This window comes from Gossypium raimondii, chromosome 8 (assembly GCF_025698545.1).
Source record: "Gossypium raimondii isolate GPD5lz chromosome 8, ASM2569854v1, whole genome shotgun sequence".
In the NCBI taxonomy this organism is placed as follows: domain Eukaryota; kingdom Viridiplantae; phylum Streptophyta; class Magnoliopsida; order Malvales; family Malvaceae; genus Gossypium; species Gossypium raimondii.
Genome location: NC_068572.1, coordinates 61,962,675 through 61,990,334, shown reverse-complemented (window position 1 = coordinate 61,990,334; position 27,660 = coordinate 61,962,675). Strand labels below are relative to the sequence as shown.

The window sequence follows — 27,660 nt, the reverse complement described above, 5'->3', positions numbered from 1 at the left end:
ATAAGCAGGTAAAATTTACGTGTTTACCTATAATTAGACTAATTTATTAGCTTTTTGTGATGTACGAGGATTAAATTATTACAAATTAAAACAAATGGATTAATTTTTATAAAATAGTGTTGAAATCCAGAATTAAAAAGAAAACAGTGACGGAACTTTGATAACTGCCGTTACTGACGTTAAGCTTTCAGCCTTGCACTTTTGCCGCATTTTAGCCGCCCTATCTTGAAAATGATTTTAGTGGTAAAAGTATTATAGAAGTCATTGTATTAGGTGTTAGATTGTATTTTGCTCCCTTTACTAAAAAATAAGTAAATTAGTCTCTATATATTAGATCAAAAAGCATACTGATTATTCTGTTAAATGTCCTATCTATTTATACTGTTAAAAATTAGTCCATGTACATCAAAATGAGGTACACATGGCACGCCACTCGTAACTGCCAGTTTTTAACAATTGATGAAAGTTTTAACAAAAAGACCAGTTTACTTTTTTATCTAAAGTATAATGACTAATTTACCCATGTTTTGAGTAGATGGGGCAAAATACAATTTGACTCTTAATACAAGGGTAAAATGATCTATATTGGTAAGTGAATATTTGAACAATTGTACACGTAATTTGTAATTTCTTTTAAAAAGTTTAAACTCGACTCAATCATTATTAAACTGAGCTTGAGCTATAAAGTAAGTTGAATTTGAATAATATAATACTTGATTGAGTAAATTTTGAACCTAATGCATATTATTTCAAAATGTCACACCTGTAATTTTAATATAAAGATTTTAACGGTACTAACACTTGGACTTATATTTTGAAATTTGAAAAGTTAAAGGACTAAATTCCGAATTCAGAAAAAGTACAGGGACTTGGTACATATTTGAACATTTAATTTTCTTTCTGGTCTTGATTGATTATCCCACTTTGAGTCTAAAACTAAATCAGGGCCGTCAAATCCCAGATTCATAAAGGCAACCTGGGAAAAAAGGCAAAACAGGTGGTCCTAATGTACGGACGAAAAGCCGGGGAAAAACACATGAATCTATATTAAAATAAAGAGCAATCTTAAAACATGTAAAAAATGGAAAATATTATAATACATCTAAGGTTAAATTCTTCTATTAGTCACTATACTTTTTGAAAGTAGTCTATTTAGTCTTTATACTTCAATTTGATCGCAATTAGCCTCCATACGTTCAAAATTTGTCAATTTTAGTCCATATAATTTTTTTAAAAATTTCAATTTAATCCTGACCCAATCAATAGCAATTAGATCCATTTTAAACGCAATTACTAGTTGATATGTCATTACTAGAGGTGATCATGGGCCGGGCGACCCGGCCTGGCCCGACGGCCCTCCCGAAATATGGGAGGGTTCGGATAAAAATATAGGCCTGAAATATGGGTTTGGGCAAAAAAATGAGGCCCGTTTAGAAAACAGGCCGGCCCTCGAGCACCACTTTTTTGGCCCAGCCCGTCCCAGTCCGAATATAATAAATATATTTTTTATTTTTTTAATTTTAAAATATTTTTAAAATAAATTTTTTATTTTTAAAATAAATTTTTGATGTTTATTAAAAAAATGGGCCGGGCTGGGTTCATGATTACCTCTAGTCATTACATATATAATAATGTGGTTGACGCATTAGATTTTGAAAATAATAGAACTTAACTTAATCAGTTTAACAATGATGATGATTGAATTTTTGAAATTTGAAAAGTAAAGGGACCAAAATGTTCAAATTAAAGTGCAGTGATTAAATCAATAACTTTTGAGAAGTACAGGGACTAATAGAAGAATTTAACCTAGATTCAATAAAAGAGTATCTAACAATTTTTATTTTTATTAATTTTTAATTTTTAAGTTCTTCGTCACGCCATGTTCTTCTTCTCCTAGCTGATGCTAGCTCATCAATGGCTAAACTCTTCTTCTTTAATCTCTCTCCTTTGACTTTTTATTTCCTCTCAGAATTTCCATGGCGAATCGTTGCTTTCTTCTTCAGGTACCTAAACAAGTAGCTTTGAGTTTCAAATAGTTTCTTTTTTTGTTTTTCTATGGATCATAGAAATGGATTTTCGGATTCGAACGAAATCAGTAACAACAACAGCACCACGTGCTGTATCGTCCCCGCCGCTGCGACAACCACCTCCGAAACACTTGTTTCGTCGGAACCGTTGAACACTCCGGACGTCGCCGCTCTTCAACTCCTCTCCAAGAACCTCGAGTCCCTTTACGAATCGACGGATTCCGATTACTTTTACTCCGACGCAAAAATCGCGCTATCTTCCGGTCGGGAGGTGGCCGTTCACCGGTGCATTTTGTCAGCGAGGAGTTCGGTGTTTAAGACCGTGTTCTCCGGGCTGAAAGATAGTGGAGCTAAGTTTGAGCTCAAAGAGTTGGCTAGAGACTATGAGATCGGCTATGATTCGCTTGTTGCCGTTCTGGCTTACTTGTATACCGGAAAAGTTAAATCGTTGCCTAAAGGCGTTTGCCTTTGCGTAGACGATGGTTGTTCGCACGTTGGATGTAGACCGGCCCTTGATTTCATTGCTGAAGTTTTATATGCAGCGTTCGTTTTTCAGGTCCCTGAATTAATTGCTCTTTATCAGGTCAGTAAATTGCAACAAATTTTAGCTTATTTTTTCCCCCTTGAATCTTAATCATGTTTAAATTGATTATTTATTGTATGAATTTCCAATTTCGGAGAAATTAGATAATCGTTCTAATAACTAATCACTGTTAAACATTAGCAAGTTTTGTTGATTTTCAGATATAAAAATTATTTGTAAATTGAGCATTCATAGGCATTTCTGTGAATAGAAAAAAATTGAATATACTCCAACACATATTCATATTTAATATTTACTATTGAGTTTTAGTAACATATTTGAATAACTAAAAATCAGAGTCTCTTAATAACAAAATTGTATGATTTAAGCTACGTTACTTGGATTATGATTGCTAAATATGAGTACTAAAAAAATATGGGAATTCAGAGATAAATGTGTGAACTAATGGTAGTATAATTTAGTCCTTTCTTCCTTTTTTGTGATTTGACGAGGAATCAAAAAAGCAATTAGAAAAACAGAACAGAGTATTTTAAGTTTTCAGAATTTATGTTCTGTTTTTTAATTTACAGAGACATCTACTGGACATCATCGACTGGGTCGCCGTAGATGATATCTTGGTGGTTCTTTACATTGCAAATATGTGCGGCAATGTTTGTGAAAAATTGGTGTCAAAGTGTGTAGAAATCGTTGTGAAATCCGATGTTGATATTGTAACACTCGACAAAGCCTTGCCTCAACCCATTGTGAAACAAATCATTGATTCCCGTCTGGAACTCAGTTTAGACAAGCCCGAGAACGTAGGTTTTCCCGATAAACATGTGCGGCGGATTCATCGGGCGCTGGAATCGGATGACGTCGAGTTAGTTCGAATGCTACTGAAAGAGGGTCATACGAATTTAGACGAAGCATATGCGCTTCACTACGCTGTGGCATACTGTGACGCAAAGACCACGACTGAGTTGCTCGACCTTGGACTCGCTGATGTTAACCATAGGAACTCGAGAGGGTACACAGTGTTGCATGTTGCCGCGATGAGGAAAGAGCCTAAGATTATAGTTTCTCTTTTAACGAAAGGTGCACGACCATCCGATCTCACTATCGATGGTAGAAAAGCTCTTCAAATATCGAAGCGGCTCACCCGGGCTGCCGATTACTATAAATCGACCGAGGAAGGTAAGGCTTCGCCGAAGGACAGGTTGTGTATAGAGATACTAGAGCAAGCTGAAAGAAGAGATCCATTGCATGGTGAAGCTTCTTTGTCTCTTGCCATCGCTGGTGATGATCTTCGGATGAAGTTGTTGTATCTCGAAAATAGAGGTAAATTTTTTGCTCCAACTCTTCATTTCCATGTAGTCTGATATATACCCATGTCTTGCATATGTTAAACACGGATGTCGGACACGAATGTTCTTGAAAAAATGAAGAATCCAAAGAACATAGCTTACTAGGTTGTGTTATTATTTGTGTAACTTTTGCAGTTGGGCTAGCGAAACTTTTATTCCCAATGGAAGCTAAAGTTGTGATGGATATAGCTCAAGTGGATGGAACATCGGAGTTCACATTTGCTACCATCAATTCCAATAAATTAAATGGTGCTCAAACAACAGTGGACTTGAATGAGGCACCTTTCAGGATTCAAGAGGAGCATTTAAATAGACTCAAAGCACTTTCCAGAACAGGTACTGCTTTTTCACTAACATTTCATGCTGCCCTCTTAAATGTCACTAGGATCATAATGATGGTTGGGATCGTGAAATTTGAATTTGGATACCATCGATACTATTTAGATTTAAATATTTTAATTATTATTTATAATAGATTTGGAGTGGACACAAATATTAATATTTAAATATCTATTTTAATTTATTTATTTTCTAAGTAAAAGAGATAAAATACAATCCAATTCTTAATACAAGAGGCTTCCATCTAGATGATATAAGCGGATGTATAAATAGCTGAGTATTGCTGCTCTACTTTTTATATGTTTTATCATGGAAGATTATATTTTTATATTTATGTCTGAATATTTGCCGCACGTTAATATCATTTGTATTAATATGATTTAGAAAAAATCAATCTTTTCAATAAGCAAAATTGAAGCTAACCCTCTTTTTCTGTGTTATCTCCGGCAGTGGAACTCGGGAAGCGATTTTTTCCTCGTTGCTCCGAAGTGTTGAACAAGATCATGGACGCGGACGACCTATCGCAGCTAGCTTGCGGAGGGAATGATACCGCGGAGGAACGAGTGGTTAAAAGGCAGAGATACATGGAACTCCAAGACGTACTAAGCAAGGCATTCCATGAAGATAAAGAGGAGTTTGACAGGTCAGCCATCTCCTCTTCATCTTCATCAAAATCCATAGTTGTGACCAGGCCTAAAGGTACAGCTCACTGCTAGAACTAATAGTAGTAGTGGCAAAACGCTTAAAAACCAGAAAAGCCTAATACAATCCTTTTATAGTTTGTAGCACTAGTAATTTTCTTCCCTAAGGTATAATACTAGTAATTTATAAAAATCAAATCTTGAATTGTGTATTTTGGTTTTGGTAATAGTTTTATTTATCAACTTAGGCTTTATTAGCAGAAGAAAATAAGTTAAAAGTGAAAATTTGTAGAATTTAGTTATGATAATTCCTAGCGGTTCGATCTAGTTTATATCGTTATGGGCCGAGCAGCCCGCCCATCTTGGTAGGTCTTGGACAGAAAATAAAGAAAAATATCTTTGTTGTGCTTAAAATGTTGTCCGTGGTATTTGTTCTCCAACAGTATTTTTGTTCTCTTTTTCTATATTTTCTATTTTCTTATCTCAGGTAGGAATTAAAAAAATTATTTAGATTTACAAAATTTTTTTTAATATTTTATAATTTACAGTGAAAATGGCTTTTCAGGTTGGGTTAAGTTCAAGTCTGGACATGTATAATTTAAATTTGCTTATGAATCAAGCCATAGTTTGGATAGGACAAAGGTTGGACAATTTTAAAGAGAATATTATTGTTCACAATAATATTTAAATATTAATTTTATAATTGATTCTAGATAAAAATATTTTTATTAATAAACGATGAGTTTTAATTTTGGATAATTGCATAAACAAAAATGACTTGTTTTTCCTGAAAAATATACAAATTTCTTGAAACAGAAAATTCTTGACTTCTTTTATGTTAGTAGAAAGAAGAAAGAAACAAATATTTTCATTTTTTTAAAAGGAAATGGTTGGATAACAAAAATAAAACAAGAGAAAGCCCCTAACTATCGAATTAATCATAAGAATAAAAGTGAAGTACAAAGAACACATAAACAAGTAAGAGGGAGGTACAAAATCCATAAGTTCCTTGAATTGCAAGTAAGCCAAGCATCAAAATATGTAACACCGTTGATTTCAATTTTTAACCTTTTAAGTGAAGTAGCAGAATTTGATAAATAAAGGGTAAAGGGTATATAACTATATATATGTATATATATGTTAAAAAGGACTAGACATTGTTGTATATATATACTGTTATATATGATTTAAAGTTTTCACAATCTTAAGGAAAGCAGTAATATAGAGAGCTATATAAACCTTTGTTGCTATCAGCTTCAAGCCTCGATACACTTGCAGTCACCTTCCTGCAACCAATGGCATCTACATTAAGAAAGCATGTACGATATCCTTGTTTACTTCAGATACAGATATAGATATGAGATATGATGGTACATAGAGGATGAAATAGAACAAACCTGTGTCGGATATATAGTTGTATCAGCCAGTTTGTTCCACTAGCAGATCATTGACCAATCCAGTCAAGTTAGAGGGTTTCCAATTGATCAAATCCTCCAATTCAAGATAAACCTTGGAATCCTTCACTGATAACTCTTCATTTGTTGCATTTTCAACACATGAGCTTTCGCCTAATAGGTTTTCGGCCATAACATGATAAACAGATGACATTTCTTGTGCATCGATGTTCTCTTGATCTTCCATGGAAACCCAATAGTCTTTCTCCATACAATCAAGCAAAAACTTTGAGAAGTGATCAGATTGCATTGGTTCCAGCACTTGATCAACTTGGTTTTTAGAGTTGCTGACACTTTCGCCAATCTCCATAGGCTCAGGCAAGGTCTTTGTGATACATTGGTTGGTCTCCATTGGCTTAGGCAAGGTCTTTGTGATACGTTGGTCGGTCTCCATTGGCTTAGGCAAGGTCTTTGTGATACGTTGGTCGGTCTCAATTGGCTTAGGCAAGGTCTTTGGGACACTTTGGTCAGTCCCCGTAGGCTCAGGCAAGTCTTTGGTGACCCTCTGGTCAGTCTCCATAGGCTCAGGCAAGTTCTTGGTGACCCTCTGGTCAGTCCCTATAGGCTCAGGCAAGCTCTTTGTGACACTTTGGCCATTCCCCATAGGCTCATTCAAGCTCTTTGTCACCGTTTGATCAGTTCCCATAAGCTCAAGCAAACTCTTAGTGACTTGTGTCTCAAGCAATCTCCTTTTCTTCCTACTAAATTTCCCTTCACCAAGCTCTTTCTTTTCCACCTGTTTCTTCTTCATCAATTGCTGAAACAAAATGGGGAATTTCACTAATTTAACTAAGAAATTCAACATTTGTTGTTGCCTACGCTCAACAAATCGAATCCTATCTTCGAAAACACTCAGTTTATCATTAGATTCATCATTTTTTTGCTTCAATTTCACAATTTCCATCTTCAGTTCACTCTGATTTTTCTTCAAAATCCCAATCTCAGCTTCCTGTTTATCATTAGATTCATCATTTTTTTGCTTCAATTTCACAATTTCCATCTTCAATTCACTCTGATTTTTCTTCAAAATCCCAATCTCAGCTTCCAATTCAGTATTAATATTACTTGAATTATATCTATTTTTCCTCTTAATATTCTTCAACAAATGCTTCTTTCCTCCTTGAAACCCTTCATTTGCAAATTCCCATCTATCAGAATCAATCTTCTTAAACCCCTGAAGAAAACCCGGAAATTTGTATTATTTTTTAAAAAAAATCACTGCAAAATTTAGAGAAATATTGGGGTTAAATTAAAATGACTTGCATAAGTGTTGAGTTGGCGAATAAAGCTTGAAAAATTCTTGTGCTTAAAATATTTGGGAAGGAGATTTTCAGAGAACTTATGAGAATCCCAAACAATGAAGCTATTGCGATGGATACTCCACGAAACAATCGGGTCGGTTTCCGGATCTTCAACCATCTCAAACGTTTTCGTCAAAAATGGCGGTGGACCCGACCCGTTTATCCCTTCCATTGGCTTCACCAAATTATCCGTTGAAGACGACGATAAATCTCCACCATTGATCATATCATCGACGACACTCATTTCCTTTGCTTCTAACGAAGCTTTCTGATCATCGTCTCCGTAGCGAATGGCGGCTCCGGTGCTCTCTTTCTCCGCCGCCGACTCTTCCATTTTCATTGATTCTTTCTTTTGAACAATCTGAGTGGTTTTCAGAGATTTTCAAAGGAATTAATGGAGGAGAAATTCAGTGCTCTAAGCTGTATATATGTATATATAGAGAGAGATTCCCACGTTTATTTTGTTTTTCCACTTCTTTTACTTGTCTGCATTCTCCTATATTTTCTGTTTAGGGAAATGGCTAATCATTGTTTAACATTATTTAAAATCATATTTAAAAAGTAGGTCATATTAGGCTGAAATTTAAATTTTAATCCCTGTTTTTTTTTTTAATTTTACACAATTTTGTCCTTTTATTTTTATAATATTTTAACACTGATAACCAAATTTTTATTTTTATAATGTTGCTAGAGATAAAATTTGAAAAAAAACATAATATTTTGGGGTAAAATATTTTAAAAATACTTTAATTTTTTTATTAATTAGATTATTTAAAATAATAACCGTCTTCAAAAATCAATTACCATAACTAGTCTTATTTATTGAATGAGATGTCACCATGTGGGTAAGTGCAAGAGCAGACCTGTTCAAGGGTCAAGTTATCCGTTTAATTTCAAAATTTTATTTGAAATTCGAATGGGTTTAGACAAAAATATTAGATTCGAAAAATGGATTTAAACAAAAAAAAAATCCATTTAAAATATGAATTTAGTTTGGATTCCAACATTTAAGACCTAACCTTGAGCCGTCTCGTTTTCTAATAATGTATTATATATTATTTAATTTTACATATTAAATAATTTATATCACATAAAAATTAAGTTTATAATAATATATGACACTATAATATAAATATTAGACTTTTGCATAATTTCCCATATTTAAAATTTTAATACAAAATATTAGAATATTAAATTAAATAAAAATAATATGAGCAAACCAAAATAAACTTGAGTTAATCATTTACAAATATAAATAAATTCAAGTAAAATTTGATACTTATATTTCAAGTTGAACCGAGCTTAAACAAATATTAAGTATACTATAATATTATAATAAAATTGACTCTTTTAAGTATAAAAGGAAAAGCCATTTTTGGGTAAACAACACACAATATTACTAAACTATTAATAAGTTCACGTTTTGGTCACTCAGCTTTAAAAAGTTACAAACTGGTCTTTGAATTATTCGTAAGTTTTTATTTAAGATATTGAGTTTTTTCTTCTTTTTTAAAGTTTGGCTAGCGAGCTCCAAACGACAATTCAATGAATGGTACAGTGGATCAGTACCTATCGACAAGTAGAAGAACGTGCCTTAAATTCAAGGCGATTTGATAGTTAGTTTTGGAGATTGAAGAAGAAAGTTGTTAGGATTTTGGTTCACAAATTCACAACTTCAAAACTATTTCATGAGAAAAACATTGAACTGTAGAAGAGAATGTGAATGAGAGCTTTCATTGGCTTGGGTAGTATGAATGGAGAAGGCCATATGACAACGATTTTAATAGCCCAATGACTTAAATGAAAATTTTTAAATAATTTAATAGCAACTTTGTAACTTTTTAAAATTAAGTGACCACAATATAAATTTACTAATAGTTTAGTGGTCTTGGGCGTCGTTTTCCCTTTTATTTTTTTGGTATCCACGTGTCTTATTCTTTTCTATCAAAATGTCCTTTCTCGTACCTTGCTCGTTTTCAGTGTTTTTAAAATATTAAATTGTCAAACTATTATTAAAAAAAAGAAAATTTAACAAAATGGAGTACAAATTGAGCCAATCAGTTCGTGCCACCTCGCCAAATTGTACTCTGAAAAGGAGGCCAAAAGACATCCACCACAGTAGGAGATTCGCACACCATTTTTGTTGTGTAGGTAGGACCCATTAACTATTTTAACATTAATTATTGATGTGGATTAATTGCACTAGAAATCCTTAAATTATGAATGTTAATTTAAATTGATCTACTTCTAATGATTATTAGAATTTAAAGTAGATTAAAACTTATCTTGATCTTGATGGACATCGATATTCATAACACAATTGAATTTTTTTAATTTTAATTTTAACGATGCATCAAATTTTACTATTACATTTTAAACTTAAATTAAATTAATTTAATAAATTTAATCAAATTTCAAAAATTATTTTCCTATTTTTAAGCACAAAATTTAAGCATCCTCAAAATAAATGAAAATTATGAAAAAAAGACCTTACCTAAACTCAAATACAACAGTTTTGGATTTAATTCGATTTGATCACCATTAAAATTTGAAATAAATTTATTAATTTTGATATAAATTCAAAAAAATCAATTCAAAATTAAATTTGACCATAAAAAGTAAACAAATTAAAGTTAAAAATCAAAGAGAAACATGCACCAATTGTTATGATTGATTATGGGTGAGTTTGGATGAGCAGTGCGTTTACCTGCGGTTAGTGTAAAAATAGCGGTGGCGGTGAGATTAGATACTGTAGCGATACTGTAGCGTGAGACAAAAAGTAAACTAAACGCACCGCACCGCACCCAATCGCGCATCCAAACCCACCCTATATATCATAACCTTCTTCAAAAATAATACATTCGTATAATAAAAGTCGAACCTATTATTCTTATCAATGTTTATATTGTAACCTAAACCTATAACTAGCTCCTTCGAGATCAACATTTTCTCTAAAAAGTGGAACACAATAAGCATTTCAGTCATATCAATGGTATGATCATAACCTATACTCAACTTCTTCAAAATTCATGCTTTCTCCAAATAATTCAAAGCAATCAATGAATATAACTGTCTCAAGTTTGCTGTATGAAACGTTGCTTGGCAATACAATTGTTGCAAATTCATCCTCTCAACCATTAATTCAACCCTTCAATTTTATTTTATTTTATTTTTTTGAAATTTTTTCTCCAAGTACATACTATTAAAAGATTTTTTTAAGATATAAAATTAAAAAAGTTTAATTTCATATCATATAAATTAGATAATAAATAAAACAGGGTGAAAACATATTGAGATGTGATGTACATACCCAATTTAGGGTGGGTTTGGATGCGCGACTGGGTGCGGTGCGGTGCGTTTAGTTTACTTTTTGTCTCACGCTACAGTATCGCTACAGTATCTAATCTCACCGCCACCGCTATTTTTACACTAACCACAGGTAAACGCACTGCTCATCCAAACTCACCCTTAGAAGGAAAGAAACCAAATTCGATGAATGTTCCCAATAAGGAAGATAAATCTTAAAACAAATCCTCTTTGACTTCAATCACAAAATGCGTTAAATTTTCGAATGTACCATTCTATAATAATTTGTGCCACAATTTTATTTTATTTATTTATCAACATAGAATAATAAATTTTAATTTTTTAATGATATTAATTGTTTTCTAGATGTAATCATATTAGAAATATTATATTGGTAATTATTATGGGGTAGAGGATTAACTTCAACCCTATTAGACCCGAACAATTGAAGAATTGAAGCTCCCTCAAACTTTTTTAAAAATTAACCTTAGGTCTATTCGAAATTCATCATATTTCTTTTTGGGTTAAATCAAAATCAATATTCACTATCACATTAAAATAAATAATGTTTGAATCGAATTGGTTGAATCAACAATATTTTTTTTAATAAAATTTTAATAATTTACTAGAGTTTATACCAAATTCGAGGTATACGCCAAGACCTCATTGCTTCTAAAAATTTTAAGAGTTCTTTATTAAATTCACATATCTTTAAGTTGTGACATACCATACCCGGATCCATTGATCGAGTCAGGTTTGGGTGTTACAAAACCTTTGGATTGGAAGATTCTAGATGGATGTACATAGGCTTGTCCACACTTGATCACACTTCTTGTATAACATTTATTATGAGTGGCTGGGAGTTAGTTGAGATTAGATCTCCACCATCCTTAGTGGACCATGTAACTTAATCTTAACCGTTGATGTTTTAAGGCTTTGTCTATAAATAGAGGACTCTCTTCCCTTATGTGGCATGATTTAAAATGAAAATTTTGAAAAAAAAATAAAAATAAAATGTTGTTGCATAACTTTTAAGTAAAATTTAAAGTTTGAGTATCGTTCCCTGCACTCACTAATACTAAACAAATTCAGCTCTCTTCTCGCATCATTTAGCAGCATGTGTGATATTTTCGAAGAAGTTCAGCCTTCAAATTCAGATCTGCATATAGAAAAATAAATTAATCTTAACCGTTGATGTTTTAAGGCTTTGTCTATAAATAGAGGACTCTCTTCCCTTATGTGGCATGATTTAAAATGAAAATTTTGAAAAAAAATAAAAATAAAATGTTGTTGCATAACTTTTAAGTAAAATTTAAAGTTTGAGTATCGTTCCCTGCACTCACTAATACTAAACAAATTCAGCTCTCTTCTCGCATCATTTAGCAGCATGTGTGATATTTTCGAAGAAGTTCAGCCTTCAAATTCAGATCTGCATATAGAAAAATAAATTAATCAGGCTGACAAGACAATATTCCAAAAACTGACACCAAAACAAAGCCAACAAAAAACCTCCATAAAGTCGATCTTTAAAATATCATCAAAACTACCGTGTTAGATTTCAATGTTAATTTGCCAATCATAAAAACATATTATTTTAAATAGTTTAAAAAAAAACACAGAACTAGTTTGAAGAAAGAACAAACCATATTATTTTTGGACACCATATATGTTCCTTTATAAATATCTAGGGCAGGGCCCATTCCACCAATTATTGATTTTAGTGTGATAATAACGAAAAAAAAGAAGATAACAGTAACGTATATCATCAACAACAAAAAATCTATTCTGTAAGAGAGAACCTACCTTATAAAATACTCTGCCAAAGGGAGAAAGTCATAGGATGAGAAAAGATTTCACTGCCTATAAAATATTGATAAAAATAAAAAAACAAGTACAAAATATTTTTGATTATTTATATTTGAAGATAGCTTACCTGATCATACGGGTTAGCACTTACCTTCTTGCACATGTAAACACCTGTCAAAACAAATCAAATGTAAATAAGAGACTAAATATTTTACGACTAAACCTTTTAAAAAAAGGGAGAATAGTTTACCATCTACTCGAAACGTCGAGTGTGCAAGAGGGCTTCTTAATAGATCTCTCCAATGACGACATACTGAAGGTAAGACATCCAGCGGGTATGGACTGATTTTTTCAAAAACTTGTAAATTGAGGAAAAATAAGGGCAATTGTGTAAAAACCAAATCATTTTTTAAGGAGGTGGAAACTTGGTAGAGGTGATCATGGGTCAGGCTGGATCATAACAAAATTTCAGGCCCATTTGATAAAAATACTAAAATTCGAGCCCAACCCATCCATATTAAATTTATTTATATATAAGTTTTTCATATTAAAACAAGTTTTAAAATATAATACATCAAATACACTAAAAATATTAAGATAAATGTTTCTCAACAAATTGAAAATAAATTTAAAAATTATACTTAAATAACACTAAAATAGGTATAACTTTAACAAATGCCTCTAAAATAATAGTAAAATTAACAATAAAACAGAATTATACAATATCTAAACAACAATAACAACAACAAAATAGTAACAATACAACAATGAAATGACAAAACAACAACAAAACACAACAAAAAACAATAGTAAAACAATGGAAACACAACTCTTTTATGGGTGATTTTATTTTGTATAAAATTAACTTAAATCAAGCTTAATACTATTATATTAATAATAAATTTTATTTTTAAAATATTAATATAAAATATTATAACTTTTATTAGTAAACATACATATTTAATTATCTATATCTAATCATATGATGTTTTATTATTTTAATAAATTATTAAATATTTCAATAATAAATTTTAAATTATATTCTTCATATATTACTGAAAAATATTCAATATTAATATTTTAATAATAAATATTTATTACAATTATAAATATATTAATAATAAATATTTTGTAGTATAAAGGTTAAATGTCATAAGTCTATGTACTTTTCATAAATTTAGAATTTAGTATCTATATTTTTTTCAAAGAATTTAGCTCATTTACTTTGTCTAATATACCTACTAATACCCTTGTGTTCAAGGTTAAAATATACTTACAGCTTGTTGCTACCATTCATAGAAATCCATTGTATTTATTTATTTTGTTGGCATTTGAATCGAGTTTAAACACCAATGAATCGATTCAAAAAGTAAAAAGAATCGGTTCAATCAACAAAAAAAAAATCAATTTAAAGAAACAAAAAATCGATTTAAATGATATACAATCGATTCAAAAGAAATAGCAATACTTTTGGTGCTCAAGCAAAGAAAATAGAGCAAAAGACAACAAACCAAAAAATTTAAGTTGAAGAAATATATAAATTGACCCTCTATTTACACTAGTAACGGAGGGGCAAAACGGTAAATAGATAGGAGCAAAAAAGTAAAAAAAATGCAAGAACTATTTGAAACAACTCCACTATTTTCGTGCCCAATAGTAAAAAAATACCAATTTTTTGGAACAATAAACTGGAAAAATAAAACTGTTAAATTTTTTTTGAAAATAATAAAAAATTTTATCCAAAAAGATATACATGCAGTGTTAACTAGAGGTGTACATGGGTCGGGTTAGACCCAACCAAAATTTTAGGCCCGGCCCGAAAACAAGTTCAATAACCACCAAGTTGATTCATATATATAAACATATTCCACACTTGATATCTAACTAATGTGAGACTATGCTGTCCATTTTCCTCAACATAAAAGGTCTCATGGGATAGAATATAAAGCTATAATTTTATTATTCAAATATCCACTTTTACTAATTGAGAATATGCCTCAAAGCTTCCAAAAACTCTATTTTTTTTTCAACAGGCTTCTCTATGCACGTCAACCCGAGGGAGTCATTGCTAATTTGACACCACGCACAAGTTCCGTTACGCGAGTCTTGACCTACTAATCTTTTGCATATGGTTGCTAACTTGCCATATCGAGCTTTGCCTTTTAGTTTGTTTTGGTTACAAAGCAAAAATCGTTAAAATCATCAAATAATATCTAAAATAAAATTTAATAAATCAAGATATGCCAGACTATTAAGAATAAATCAAACACAAAAACAAAATTATACGCAGCTGCTTCAGTGAGTATTCTATTCAGAATATAAGCTCACATCAATATTTATAAGTAAACAATAAATTTAAAAGGCTTAAAGATAAATTTGGCCACTAACGTTTGTTTGTTTTGTCAAAATGGTTTTAATTGTATTTTGAGCCTTTTTTATCATCAACCTTTGATTTTTTTTTTCAAACTGTTTTTTTCTAATGATTTAATAAACAAATTCAAGGTTTTAACCTTTCTTTTCTTTCAAAAGGTTTCAATCTTTCATACCTTTGTTTATGAGAAATTTTTTACGGAGTTAAATTTTTAGATAATTACATTTATTTTTTAAATTTAATGTATTATTTATTTTATTATTTTCCAAAGTACTTATTTTAGTTTTAGTTTTTGTCATTTAGCAACATATACCAATTCACTTAATCTAACTAAAACTTTTCAAAATCAACAATCAAAGTACCATTTCATATTCATTAACCATTAACCAAACATCTAATAACCAAATATACCTTTAACACTCAACCATTCTATCTACTATACTTATATCTTCCCAATACAAGTCCAAACCATTATATCATCATATACTAATCCATGATGAATCACATTATCAACCACAAACATACACTTATATACAAGCTAAAACATGTCACTTATAATAAATATTTATATATAATTACAAGATAGTCCTATTATACGCCATAAAACTAAAATATATTAATTTTAATATATATCAAAAGATAGTCGAATAGTGTGATCTTCAAGTTGATCCAATCGCCCGATTTCACAAAAAGAAATCCAAAAGTAATCAGGAAACGCAACACGGGTAAACTTTATAAAAAATAAAGAAAAAATCAGTTCAACTGATTTAATCGTCAGTTTGATTGGTTCAATCGGTTCATAGATCAACCAATCTAACCTCTTATTCTGAACTAGTATCGATTCTCGATTTAACCAACTGATCTTATCCGATTTTGAAAATAATGGGTTTCATTATAAATTTCTTTTAAAGTCAAATTGAATTGGATTCAATTCTAATAAGAACATGTTATAAATATCGAAATTCAAACTTTAAATTTATTTGATCTCATCATTTAAAAATAATTACACGAATAAGATAAGATCTTGAACTAATTTATGTAACGAATTCACCTAAACACTTAACCAACGTGGGTTAACTTTAAACCACAAAATTAAACAACAAAATTTTGTTTATTTCTTCCATCAAAACTTGACCTCAAAGTTAGCAATTAACAACAAACCAATTTGTTCCCTTTATTTTTGTTTATTTTCTTCCATCTTTCTTCCTTCTTTGACATTTAGCCCTCAAGGCCAAAAACTCTTTGCATATCAAAAATTAAAATTAAAAAGAAATGACAACATATGGAACCATTCCGACCGAGTTACCACAACAGTCATTGAGCTTAATTGTTCAAGCACGAGAATTTCTCGGATCAAGCCTCGGCTCACGAAGAAAATGGGAAGACATGATCAATATTCGAGCATTAAACTTACCCCCGAATGTAAACGAAGCGGTCGGGAGAATTAGAACAAATATCGTGTTTTTCAAGACGAATTATGTGATTGTCGTGCTTTTTCTCCTCCTCCTCACTTTGTTTTTCCACCCAACCTCATTGGTCATCATTGTCGTTATAATGATCGCGTGGTTTTTACAATACTTTTTACGCGACAACCCTTTATCGATTTACGGCTTTGTCGTCGACCGTAACATGATCATAACGGTCTTGACATTGTTTACCATCGCCGTGTTTTTCTTGACTGATGTGATGAGTAATATCATGAGCGGCATTACATTCGGATTGACGGTCGTTTTGGCACACGGATTCTTTAGAACTACCGATGATTTGTTCGTCGGAGATGAAAAGGACATCAATAATGCATCGCAATGTTAATGGACTGACCATTCACCGTGGCCGCCGCTGCTTACGGCATTGAAGAATGTTGTTTCCTCTTGAATGCCTCCATTGTTGTTGTTTCAATTTTATAATCATATACTATGAATGGAAAGAATTAAGTCATTTCTTTGTTGATTAAGTTTAATATGTATCATCATATACCATCTTCCTCTCTATTAAAATTTTGTTTTTAAAATATTGAATGGATACCCATCAATTGGGTAGTTAGAGTAAATTTTAAGTTATTTCGAGTTTGGATTTTTAGACTATTTTATATCATTTTAAGTTTGGGTCATTCGATTTAAGAATTGGTTTTCAAATTAAGTCATTACTGATTCATATTAATTTGGGTTTTGATCGATTCGAGTTTAAGTTAATTTATATTTGATTGGATTAAATCGATTAAATTATATTTAAATTTAAATTAATCTGATTGTAACTAATTAAAATGATTGAATGATTGTTAACAATAAAAATCAATCACTTCCTGTTGGATAACTCCTTATGAGACCAATCATTCATGTTTATAACTTTATATTAAAGGCAAAAATAAAGATAATTTTGCTTTCAAGTTTTCAACTTCATCACTTCTTTACTTTCTTATTTAAAAGTGGTATTTCTTAAATTATATAGACATTGTTATACCACATTCGCACATCATTCTTAAATACCGCTTAATTAAGTGTAATTTTAGCATCAATTATTTTCGCCAAAAATGAAATCAATTGGCATACAACATTTTGAGCCCTTCAATCACGAAGAGATAATCTTTACTTTTTAAATCATCCTACATTATCACATTACCGATTTATAGTGTCACATTGCCACCTCTTTAAAGAGACAAGGACGTGACGCGTTTGTCAATAAGATGCTTACACATGGCATCACATACCTTTCATATAACAACTTTCTCCCCTTAGTAAAAAGTAAAGACAAAATAAACAATTCCCACTCTCTTGACTCCTCTCTTTCATTTTCCCCTCTTCCTCCTCCTTCGTTACTTCTCCATCTACGATGACTCTCTGCCCTCCCAAGATGAATAGTGAACTACCTTGTACCTTTGTCAACCTCTTCTCTTGTTGATTTTTAGTATCGACAAACACACACATGTTTGAGTAATTATACTCAAAATAAATCTGAAAAGAGAATTTATACACATTATAAGACTTAACCTGAGCACTTATGTTACTTGAATTTTAAATTAAATATCAAATATAAATATTTATTTAAAATGAAAATAATAATTTACACACACATATATATTATATTTATATTCAACTACAAATACTTTTAAGAAATATAAAGAAATGAAGATATACATCATGAGTTGTAGATTGAAATCATAACGACAAGCATATTTAACTCTTTTTGACCATCTTTTTACATTCATTGCACTTAGACTAAGCCTTTGATTCTAAAATACAGAAGGAAACTACAAGCTGCAATGTCAATTTAGGATTAATACCTAACATATTTTATAGTAATAATGATATAAGACATAGTCAATTTATAGATATTTAAGCAATTTTAAATTTGACTAACTATTCTCCATAGCATTATCAAATAAAAAATAAAAAAATAAGATTATGGTCGGAAAAATTTTTATTTAGGTCTTTTAAAATTTTTAAAATTTTAAATTAGTAAAGGAAAATACTTTGGTCCAAAATAAGGAAATTTTGATTTAATCCTTTAAAAATTATAAAAATATAAACTATTAAACTGGTGAAATAGCATTTTACAATTTAATTTCAGCCCTAAATTTTTTTTTTTGGCTCTGTTCGTTGATTGTGCAATAAACATATTTATAGAAATTGATGTGAAAAATAAATGAGGTTTTAGTTGAAATGATAAAATTAAGATAACATTTAAACTCGACTAGAAAGATGACAAGATGCAAAGCACTATACCTATTTCAAAACTACTCAGAACGAGCATATATGCGTGCAACTTTATGAAATTCAAAGGTTAAAGCACATTAAACAAGATATCGGTTAATTAAAGGATGTTACAAGTGTTAATCGAACTCAAATGGGCCAAATTGTGACGTTTCGAGTTATAGATAATCAAAGACATAAACAGTTTATGATTTATGGGTCAAAATATTAAAATACATGATTATATCTCTAGTCATATCTCCCTATTTTAAGCCTTTAACTTCGAACATTTATGTCTCGATATATTAGTAGGTTTAAATCTCATTAATTATATATCTTTTATAATAATGATTGTTGTTTTATAAAAGAAATGAATTTCAATAATTTCTAAACTGAATCCAGACGACAGTAATTCACTTTAACCCTTTGAATAATTATATAAGGGTCTTTTACCAAAATATTACAAAAAAATAAAAAAAATACTAAAATAATATACAAAAAAATTTATTTACTAAAATAATAATAATAATAATAAACAAAACAGCTGAATGGAGGGCCTGCCACAGGCGGCACCAATGGTGCCTGTGGCAGAGGCAGCACCAATGGTGCCTGTGACAGATGAGGCACCAACATGTTCGTATTTCAGCCCTTTGTTTGTATTTTTTTCCCGAATTTTATTACTTTTAAAAAATATACTATTTTTTAATTTATTATTTTACATTATTTTAGTACATTATGCTTGAAATGTATTCATTTAGTGTGAGTTTTATTGAAAGTAATAAAATCCGGAAAAAAAATACGAACAAAGGGACGAAATAAGGTTTTTCTTAAATTTATTTAAAAACACACTAAATGAATACATTTCAAACATAATGTACTAAAATAATGTAAAATAATAAAATTAGAAAATAGTATATATTTTTAAAGTAATAAAATCCAGGAAAAAATACGAACAAATGGTCGAAATAAGGGTTTTTTAAATTTATTTAAAAACACAGTAAATTAATACATTTCAAACATAATGTACTAAAATAATGTAAAATAATAAAATACGAAAATAGTATATTTTATTGAAAGTAATAAAATCCGAAAAAATACGAACAAAAGGCGAAATAAGGGTTTTTTAATTTATTTAAAACACACACTAAATGAATACATTTCAAACATAATGTACTAAAATAATGTAAAAAATAAAATTATAAAATAGTATATTTTTATTGAAAGTAATAAAATCGAGAAAAAAGGGTGAAATAAGGGTTTTTTAAATTTATTTAAAAACACAAGAATTAATACATTTCAAACATAATGTATTAAAATAATGTAAAATAATAAAATACGAAAATAACATATTTTTATTGAAAGTAATAAAATTTGGAAAAAATACGAACAAACAGTAGAAATAAGGATTTTTAAATTTATTTAAAAACACACTAAATGAATACATTTAAAAAATATAATATTTTATTATTTTATTATTTTACATTATTTTAGTACATTATGTTTGAAATGTATTCATTTAGTGCGTTTTTAAATAAATTAAAAACTCTTATTTCAAATTTCTTTGTTCGTATTTTTCTAATTTTATTATTTTCAATAAAATATATTATTTTCATATTTTATTATTTTACATTCTTTTAGTATATTATGTTTGAAATATATTGATTTATGTTTTTAAATAAATTAAAAAACCCTTATTTCGCTTTTTTTATTTTTCCTTGATTTTATTATTTTAAAAAATATACTATTTTATAATTTTATTATTTTACATTATTTTAGTACATTATGTTTGAAATGTATTCATTTAGTGTGTTTTTAAATAAATTAAAAAACATTTATTTCAACCCTTTGTTCGTATTTTTTACGAGATTTTATCACTTTCAATAAAAACACACTAAATGAATACATTTCAAGCATAATGTACTAAAATAATGTAAAATAATAAATTAAAAAAAGTATATTTTTTTAAAGTAATAAAATTCGAAAAAAACACGAACAAATGGCTGAAATACGAACATGTTGGTGCCGCCTCTGCCACAGGCACCATTCGTGTCGTCTATGGCAGGCCCTCCATTCAGCTGTTTTGTTTTTTTTTTTGTATTATTTTGATAAATAAACTTTTTTGTATATTATTTTGGTATTTTTTTATTTTTTATTTTGTAATATTTTGGTAAAAGACTCATTATATAAATTTAAAAAAACTAAAAATAATTGGGCATACATTTTGTACTTTTTTCCTTTTTTTTTCCTTTTAAGTAAAAGCCACAATATTTTGATAAAGCCAAATAATGGAGTCGACACTTTTGGTGGATAAGATCGATCAATTTCCATCCTTTTTTCAGCCTTAAAATGATTACAAATTATTTGAGTTCATTTTTTTAAAAGAAAAAAAATATTAAATTCACTTATTTATTACTGTATTGAATTTTACTAGTTGAACCATTCGATTAAAATTTCATTTTAAAAAACTGGTTCAAACATCATTGCTCTTCCTTCTTCGTTTTCCGCTTCCTCTTTCTTTCATCTTTTCCCTCATCTCCGCCATCACCACCACTTCCTTCTCCTCCATCAGCCTCCTTTTTCTTTTTTCGGACATAGGAGGGCCATGATTTCTCGGAATAATAAATTTAACTGGAGGTTTTGTCCCTCAGCTCCTCTCTTGATGGAGGTTTTCTCAAGTCTATAAGGACTCATGTTTCTCATACCATTGATGACTCGAGTTTTTCGAGACCATGGTGACTCAGTCAGTCGACTCGTTTTGTTTATGTCTAATCTAAAAGATTTAACAATTTACGAAGAGAGGGATAAGATTACCAGAGTCAAATCTATAGTACCAATTCATATGGTCTGTTGTAATGAGAGAGCGCTTAATGGCTTTTGATGGCAGCAATTCAATAACAACAGGGATCCACCATCCACCAACTCAAAGCAAAAGCTAAAAAAATGGACCAAGTTCAAAAGTGGAACTGGGAATCTCATGTCTGCCTCTTTTTTGGTATACCTTTTTTCATCAATCAATCAATCCAACAGTTTCTCAGCATCACATCTAAAAGGAGTCCATTCATCCATTAAAGAACAGAGACAAAGAACAAAAACACAGGACAAAATATATTTCAAGCTGCAAAAGATAACAAATCATCACAATTATTCACCTGGTGATTTACATGTTCATTCTGGGTTTTCATCATTTAATCCATAGATACCATTTTTCACCATGATTTCATCATTTTAAATTCATAAATAAGCAAGAAATTGAAGCTAAATACTCACAGTTTTTTACACTGAAAACACCTTGACTTCACATTTTGGTGAAATGCACTGTAAAAGTAGCCTTGCAGTGTGTTCCTGTTTGATAACGGCGTCGGATTTTTCCACCAAAACTGCTCTGACGATCCTCTCGTACCCTCCTCCGCCGCCGCTGGCTACATAAGCGACTATTGCCGCCTGAACCGGCGGTAGACTCGGGTTGTAAGCGGCGGATTCCATGTAAGACCCTTTGTATATCTTCCCTTCAACGTCTATCAACGCCACTCCGGATGGACACCCGCTGTAAGGTGCGTACGACATGTTCGCGGCATCGAGAGCCGCGTGTTTTAACTCGTCGTTCTCGCAGCCGTCGGAGGTAAACGACAAGCCGTTCCGGCGAGGCTCGAGGAGGAGAGGAGCATCTTTTCCTAGCAAATCATCGGGGCCGAACCTGTGAGGTAAAAAATGAGACAAAGGGGTAAATTCTTGGTCTTTATCATTACAAGTGTTGCTTATTTTGTTTTCCTTTTCATCATCGGAGGAAGTTATGAGCATCTTGACATCGGGAGCACCGCGGAGCTCTTGGAAAAACTGGCGGCAATGGCCGCAAGGAGCGGCGGAGACGGCGATGTATTTAAGACGCAGCTCTGCATTGAGGGAAAGGTTGGTGATAAGGAACTGCTCAGCGTGGACGGAATGGTTGAGGGGCAAGCCCGGGAATTCTAAATTGGCTCCGAAAAAGATCCGACCGGATGACCCGATCCCGACTGCCCCGACGTGGTACTTCGAGATCGGCGGGCGGGCTACGGACTGGGCTGATTTGACCAAAGAAGGAAGGAGTTGGAGCACCGTCTTGCCTGATTGTTTGGCCATTTGCTCGGCTTCGACGGCGTCGATTACGAATCTGGGTCGATCCATATTTGAGAGATTGGGTTACGGGTTGACACTGTCGGAGACGGTGGGCTGAGTTTTGGATCACGGCGACGATATTTTCCTGAAAATTAGGAGGGAAGTAGCGAGGGGAGGCTCGAAGAGGAGCGAAGCGAGTGGCTATTATTTATAACGGCATTTGGATATTAGAGCAGTGAGTTTGGATGAACGGTGTAAAAATAATGTAGCGATACTGTAGCGTAACATAAAAAGTAAATTAAACGTATTACACCGCACCTAATCATCCATCCAAACTCAGCCTAAATACTTTTATTTTATTAAATATCTAATTATATTATTATTTTGTTTTCTATAGAGGAAGTCCTAGAATCCGATACAAAAAAATTTGATCTCGAATCTATTTAAATTTAATTTAATTAAAGAGTTAAAAGTTTAAATTTTAAAAATAAAATTGAATTTAAAAGTACTCAACTCAAAAAGCTCTAACTTGAAAAACATCATATTATTATTCAATACATAGTTGATAAGGTTTTAATTGCACAAACCACTAAATAATGCCACATGTTTATTTGACATTTAAATAAAAATAAACAATAGATGATTTGTTTTTGAATCATTTGATATATTTTTTTATTTTTATTTACACTTTATTATGTTTTTAGATTTTTAAATCATTTTTATAATTTTTATCCAAAATTTTAAATAACAATTTTATTTTTAAAACTTTTAGAATTAGAACTAAAATAACAATTTTTATAAACATTGAGAGTTAAATTTGTTGAATTTTAAATTTAAGATCAAATTAATAGAATGTATAAACATTGGAGAGCTTTATTAATATGTCAATAAAAAAGCTCATTTTAACTTTCTATCACTCGTAACGAGAGAATGACTAAAATTTTTATTTCAAAAGTTTAATAACTAAATAAAATATTAATAATTGAATGATCAAAATAAACCTGAAGACATAGTTAGGTAACTATTATAGTTACCCATCTAAAACATTAGAAAATAAATCAATATTCACGATTAAAGGTGTTCGGAAATTTGAAAATATCTAAATTTTCTACTTTAAATTCAAATTGAATAAATTCATAAAATTAAATAAAATAAAATGTTTTTATTAAATAAGAAAGTTTTAATCAAATCAATCATTTGAATTATAAATTCAAAATATATTGAAAGTTTGGTTCATATAAAACCAGCCTATTAGAACAAAGCAAGTAGCTCAGTCCTTGAGTAAGCATGTAACTTTCTCTCTTTTTGGCTTTTTACATCCAAATTATTGAGGTGAAGTCAATTTCAAACATTTTTAAGATGCAAACAAACAAAAGAATCATAATGCATGAATAATCAAAATTAATCTAATCATAATGTTGGATAGCAGACAAGATTAGTAGAAATTGCATGATTTTTCTTCCCTCTTCAGGAATCATGGGGGGCAGCTATGGTTTTTTTTGGTAATTTACTTTTGTGTGTAAATGAGATACAAGGACTTGTATTTTATTTTTTTTATTTTTTTTTATAAAATTGGCTCAATTATTACTGATCTAAAATCGAGTGTTTTATTATTATTTTGAGGATTTCTTGATCATAATTATTTTTTATTCTTAATTTAAACTCAAATTCAATAAGTAAATTATTGATACAATCATATTACATATCTGAACAATTATAACTAGAATAAAATTAATATAAAATGCAATTAATCTTAATTTAGATAAAACTTATCTGTAATTAACTTAAATTTAAAATAATTATGTATGATGAGACTCGAACTTAAATTATCGAGCATAGACAAATTTTTAAAAAGTTTATTAATACACAAATTTTATTAGGAACTAGTGGATCTTTTATGTGGGGCATGTTTGCACTTAGTTTGCTTGATTAATAACGGAAATGAGATGATCTCTTGAAAGTTAAGGGATTCATTTGAATTTGATAAAAAGATTAATATATCACTACATGTATTTAAATCGGGTTAAAACATCATTTAGTCTTTAAAATTGGTCGATTTTTTTTGTCCATATTAGTTTCAGAACTTGACTATTTTTTTTTTCAATTTGGTTACTGAACTTGGATCCCATTAAGGTAAGGTGACGTGAAACTATGAATTGTGTCACATCATCACTTAAAATTTAAAATAAATATAATCTAAAAAATTTTAAAATATTTAAATTTCTCAAACTGCCTCACTACCATACCTTAACGAAATCCAAGTCAAAAAATAAATTGGAAAAAGTTGCAAATTTTTAAAACGGACAAAAAAAATCTAGGGCCAATATACAAAAAATTCCAAATATAATGATTAAATGTTATTTTATTCTATTTGAATTTTAATATTAATAAAATAAAGTATATTTAAACCTTTTAAATATCTAACAGACGTATTAAATCTTGACTAAATTTAGAACCAAATAAAATTAGATCCTCAAATAAGAGTTTTTTTTCTCAATAAATTTTCTCCTAAAATCATTACTTAAATGTCGTCAAACGTCTTACATATTGATTGAATAAAATAAATAATTTCATGTTAATGTTATGGATTTCATTATATTATTTACATAATTAAATATATTATTTAATATTTAACACATTTTACTATATTCTTTGACTTCTTTTCTATTTGATTCACACTTTCTTGTGAATGTATTGTGAAGGTGAAAATTTTTTAGAGAGATCGAAATTAAATTATAATTTTACAACAGTAAAAATGTAATTTTAACATTTTAAGGATTAAACTAAATTTTTATTATTTTTTAGAGAGTCAAAATGTAATTTTATTTTTTATTAATTTAAAATTAAAAAAATAAAAAACTTAAATAGAAATTTTTTTATTTTAAGTAGCCCGAACCTTGTCAGCACCCGTAGCTACTAGCTACGTAACAGTTCCTAGAAAATTCTTTAATCGTATACATAGTTGATGCAAGCTTGCAAACTTTTGTTTATTATACATTGAACACATTTTTTTCGTTTTGACACAAAAAATTGAATCTTTGGCGAAGTTACCATACAGTTTCGTGGTGGCCCCACCATCTTCACCTAACAATTTAAGACCTTAGTTTAGTTGCTTGTGTAGTTGTGTCCTTTGAATTTAATTACCAATCAATCTTCATTGTATAAACATCACAACTATATATAAATGTTGCGTAATTTGTATAATAATTTATTTCACCTTTCAATTTTATAAAAAAAGTTATTTTTGTTTTTATTTTAAATTCTCGTCTTTTTTAACCTTTAAACCTATACTATTCATCAAATCACTCTCAAAATTAATGAAAAATTACACTAGTATTTGAAAAAAAATTTGGATTGAGAGTACTAGATGGTCACTTTTTTAAATCTTGTAAAATATACCAATATGATACGGTTGAAAAAAAATAAAAGGGTGTCAACCATTAAAGCCTTTCAGCCTTAAAAAGTATTTTTTTAACACTTGAAAAAATTATCAGATGATAATTGGCACAAAAATCTAGGTGATGTCGGCTATTTAAGTCTCCTACCTTAATTTACTGTTCATTTAAGGTTATTTATATAAGTATTTTTAAATTTGAGTCATTTATATAATATTTTTTTGGTATTTTTGTCAAATAGCCACAATTTTGATAAAAGTGTGACATTTCTTTATGTCACGGGTATGTGGTCAAGGTTACAAGCGAAGATCTCTATTAGCCCCCATGATAAAAAACTGGACATGGTTAATTGCGTTGGATGCTTATCGAATCTTTGTCATCGGATTTTGATGTTTAAATCATTGGCCTCTGAATATTTGTATGGTATATGTCACTGGCTTTTATTTTAGGTACATGTCTTGTATGGAGTTTAAACCTGATCTACATTTTCTTTTCGATAATGAAATAATATGCATGTTTAAGAAAAAACTACAAGCCCAAAAATTCAAGTTGGACTCAATTAGATTTGTTCGTAAAAGAAGTTGGTAATTTAAATTCTTGAAATTGAACTTAAAATAAAAATAAACTTAAACTTGAACAAGTAATAAAAAATGAGCTCGAACCAAAATCGACCTGATTCATGGACATATTTAGGAGTAATGTACAACATGGAGGTGTTTAAGAGCTGGATTAGGTTGAGACCTAATTCCAAAAAAAAACAATCTAAGCTTGAGATAGAGCTTAGCCCATTATGTCCAAATGATTCGATTTTCCATTTTAAAAATTATAAAAATATACAAATATTAATACAAAATTATTTAAATTATCTTTAAACAGTTAATGCTACCAGCTCAAATAGGGATGGCAACGAAATAGGATAAGTCGATTTTTTACTTATCTCAGAGTAAATTACCAAAAAAAGCCCTTTTTTTTCAAAATTTACCGAAATGGGCCCTTTATGTAATTATTTACCGAAATGGTCCGTTTTCGAAATCGCGTCCATGTCGTGCGATGTCGAGAGTGCAGCGCAAATCGCGTCACGTAAGCGCGATTCTTGGCGTGGACACAATCGCGCCCCTAGACGCAATTCTTGACATGGCATGAACAGTTTATGTTTTTAGCTTGAAAGCTTTGAAAGGCCATAACTTTTGCTCGGTTGTCCGATTGAGACGAATTTTTTTTGATCTACGAAAAGTTATTCGAAATCAAAAAAAAAAATCGTCTCAATCGGACAACCGAGCGAAAAGTTATGGCCTTTCAAAGTTTTCCAAGCTAAAAAACATAACTGTTCATGCCATGTCAGCAAATCGCGT

General features: G+C 30.2%; 4 protein-coding genes across 4 annotated transcripts; 2 read left to right on the top strand and 2 right to left on the bottom strand.

The window, feature by feature from the left end:
- The first annotated feature begins 1,880 nt into the window (after positions 1 to 1,880).
- Positions 1,881 to 5,308, top strand: LOC105792935 (BTB/POZ domain and ankyrin repeat-containing protein NPR1). The gene is made up of 4 exons (XM_012621800.2): positions 1,881 to 2,610; positions 3,141 to 3,888; positions 4,050 to 4,250; positions 4,704 to 5,308. Exons 1-4 carry the CDS (start codon positions 2,056 to 2,058, stop codon positions 4,967 to 4,969), a joined length of 1,770 nt encoding a protein of 589 aa, XP_012477254.1. The 5' UTR covers positions 1,881 to 2,055; the 3' UTR covers positions 4,970 to 5,308.
- Positions 5,309 to 5,715: 407 nt separating this feature from the next.
- LOC105792934 (heat stress transcription factor A-2b) lies at positions 5,716 to 8,115 on the bottom strand. Its single transcript, XM_012621797.2, has 2 exons — positions 7,612 to 8,115; positions 5,716 to 7,522 (listed from the first exon to the last, which is right to left on the bottom strand). The coding sequence occupies exons 1-2, from the start codon at positions 7,987 to 7,989 to the stop codon at positions 6,314 to 6,316; spliced, it is 1,587 nt and encodes a 528-aa protein (XP_012477251.1). The 5' UTR covers positions 7,990 to 8,115; the 3' UTR covers positions 5,716 to 6,313.
- Positions 8,116 to 16,373: 8,258 nt separating this feature from the next.
- On the top strand, positions 16,374 to 17,054 carry LOC105793754 (PRA1 family protein F2). The gene has a single exon (XM_012622597.2). The coding sequence runs from the start codon at positions 16,405 to 16,407 to the stop codon at positions 16,942 to 16,944; it is 540 nt and encodes a 179-aa protein (XP_012478051.1). The 5' UTR covers positions 16,374 to 16,404; the 3' UTR covers positions 16,945 to 17,054.
- A 4,850-nt stretch (positions 17,055 to 21,904) lies between these two features.
- On the bottom strand, positions 21,905 to 23,119 carry LOC105792933 (cytidine deaminase 1). The gene has a single exon (XM_012621796.2). The coding sequence runs from the start codon at positions 22,980 to 22,982 to the stop codon at positions 22,095 to 22,097; it is 888 nt and encodes a 295-aa protein (XP_012477250.1). The 5' UTR covers positions 22,983 to 23,119; the 3' UTR covers positions 21,905 to 22,094.
- Between the last annotated feature and the right edge of the window lie 4,541 nt (positions 23,120 to 27,660).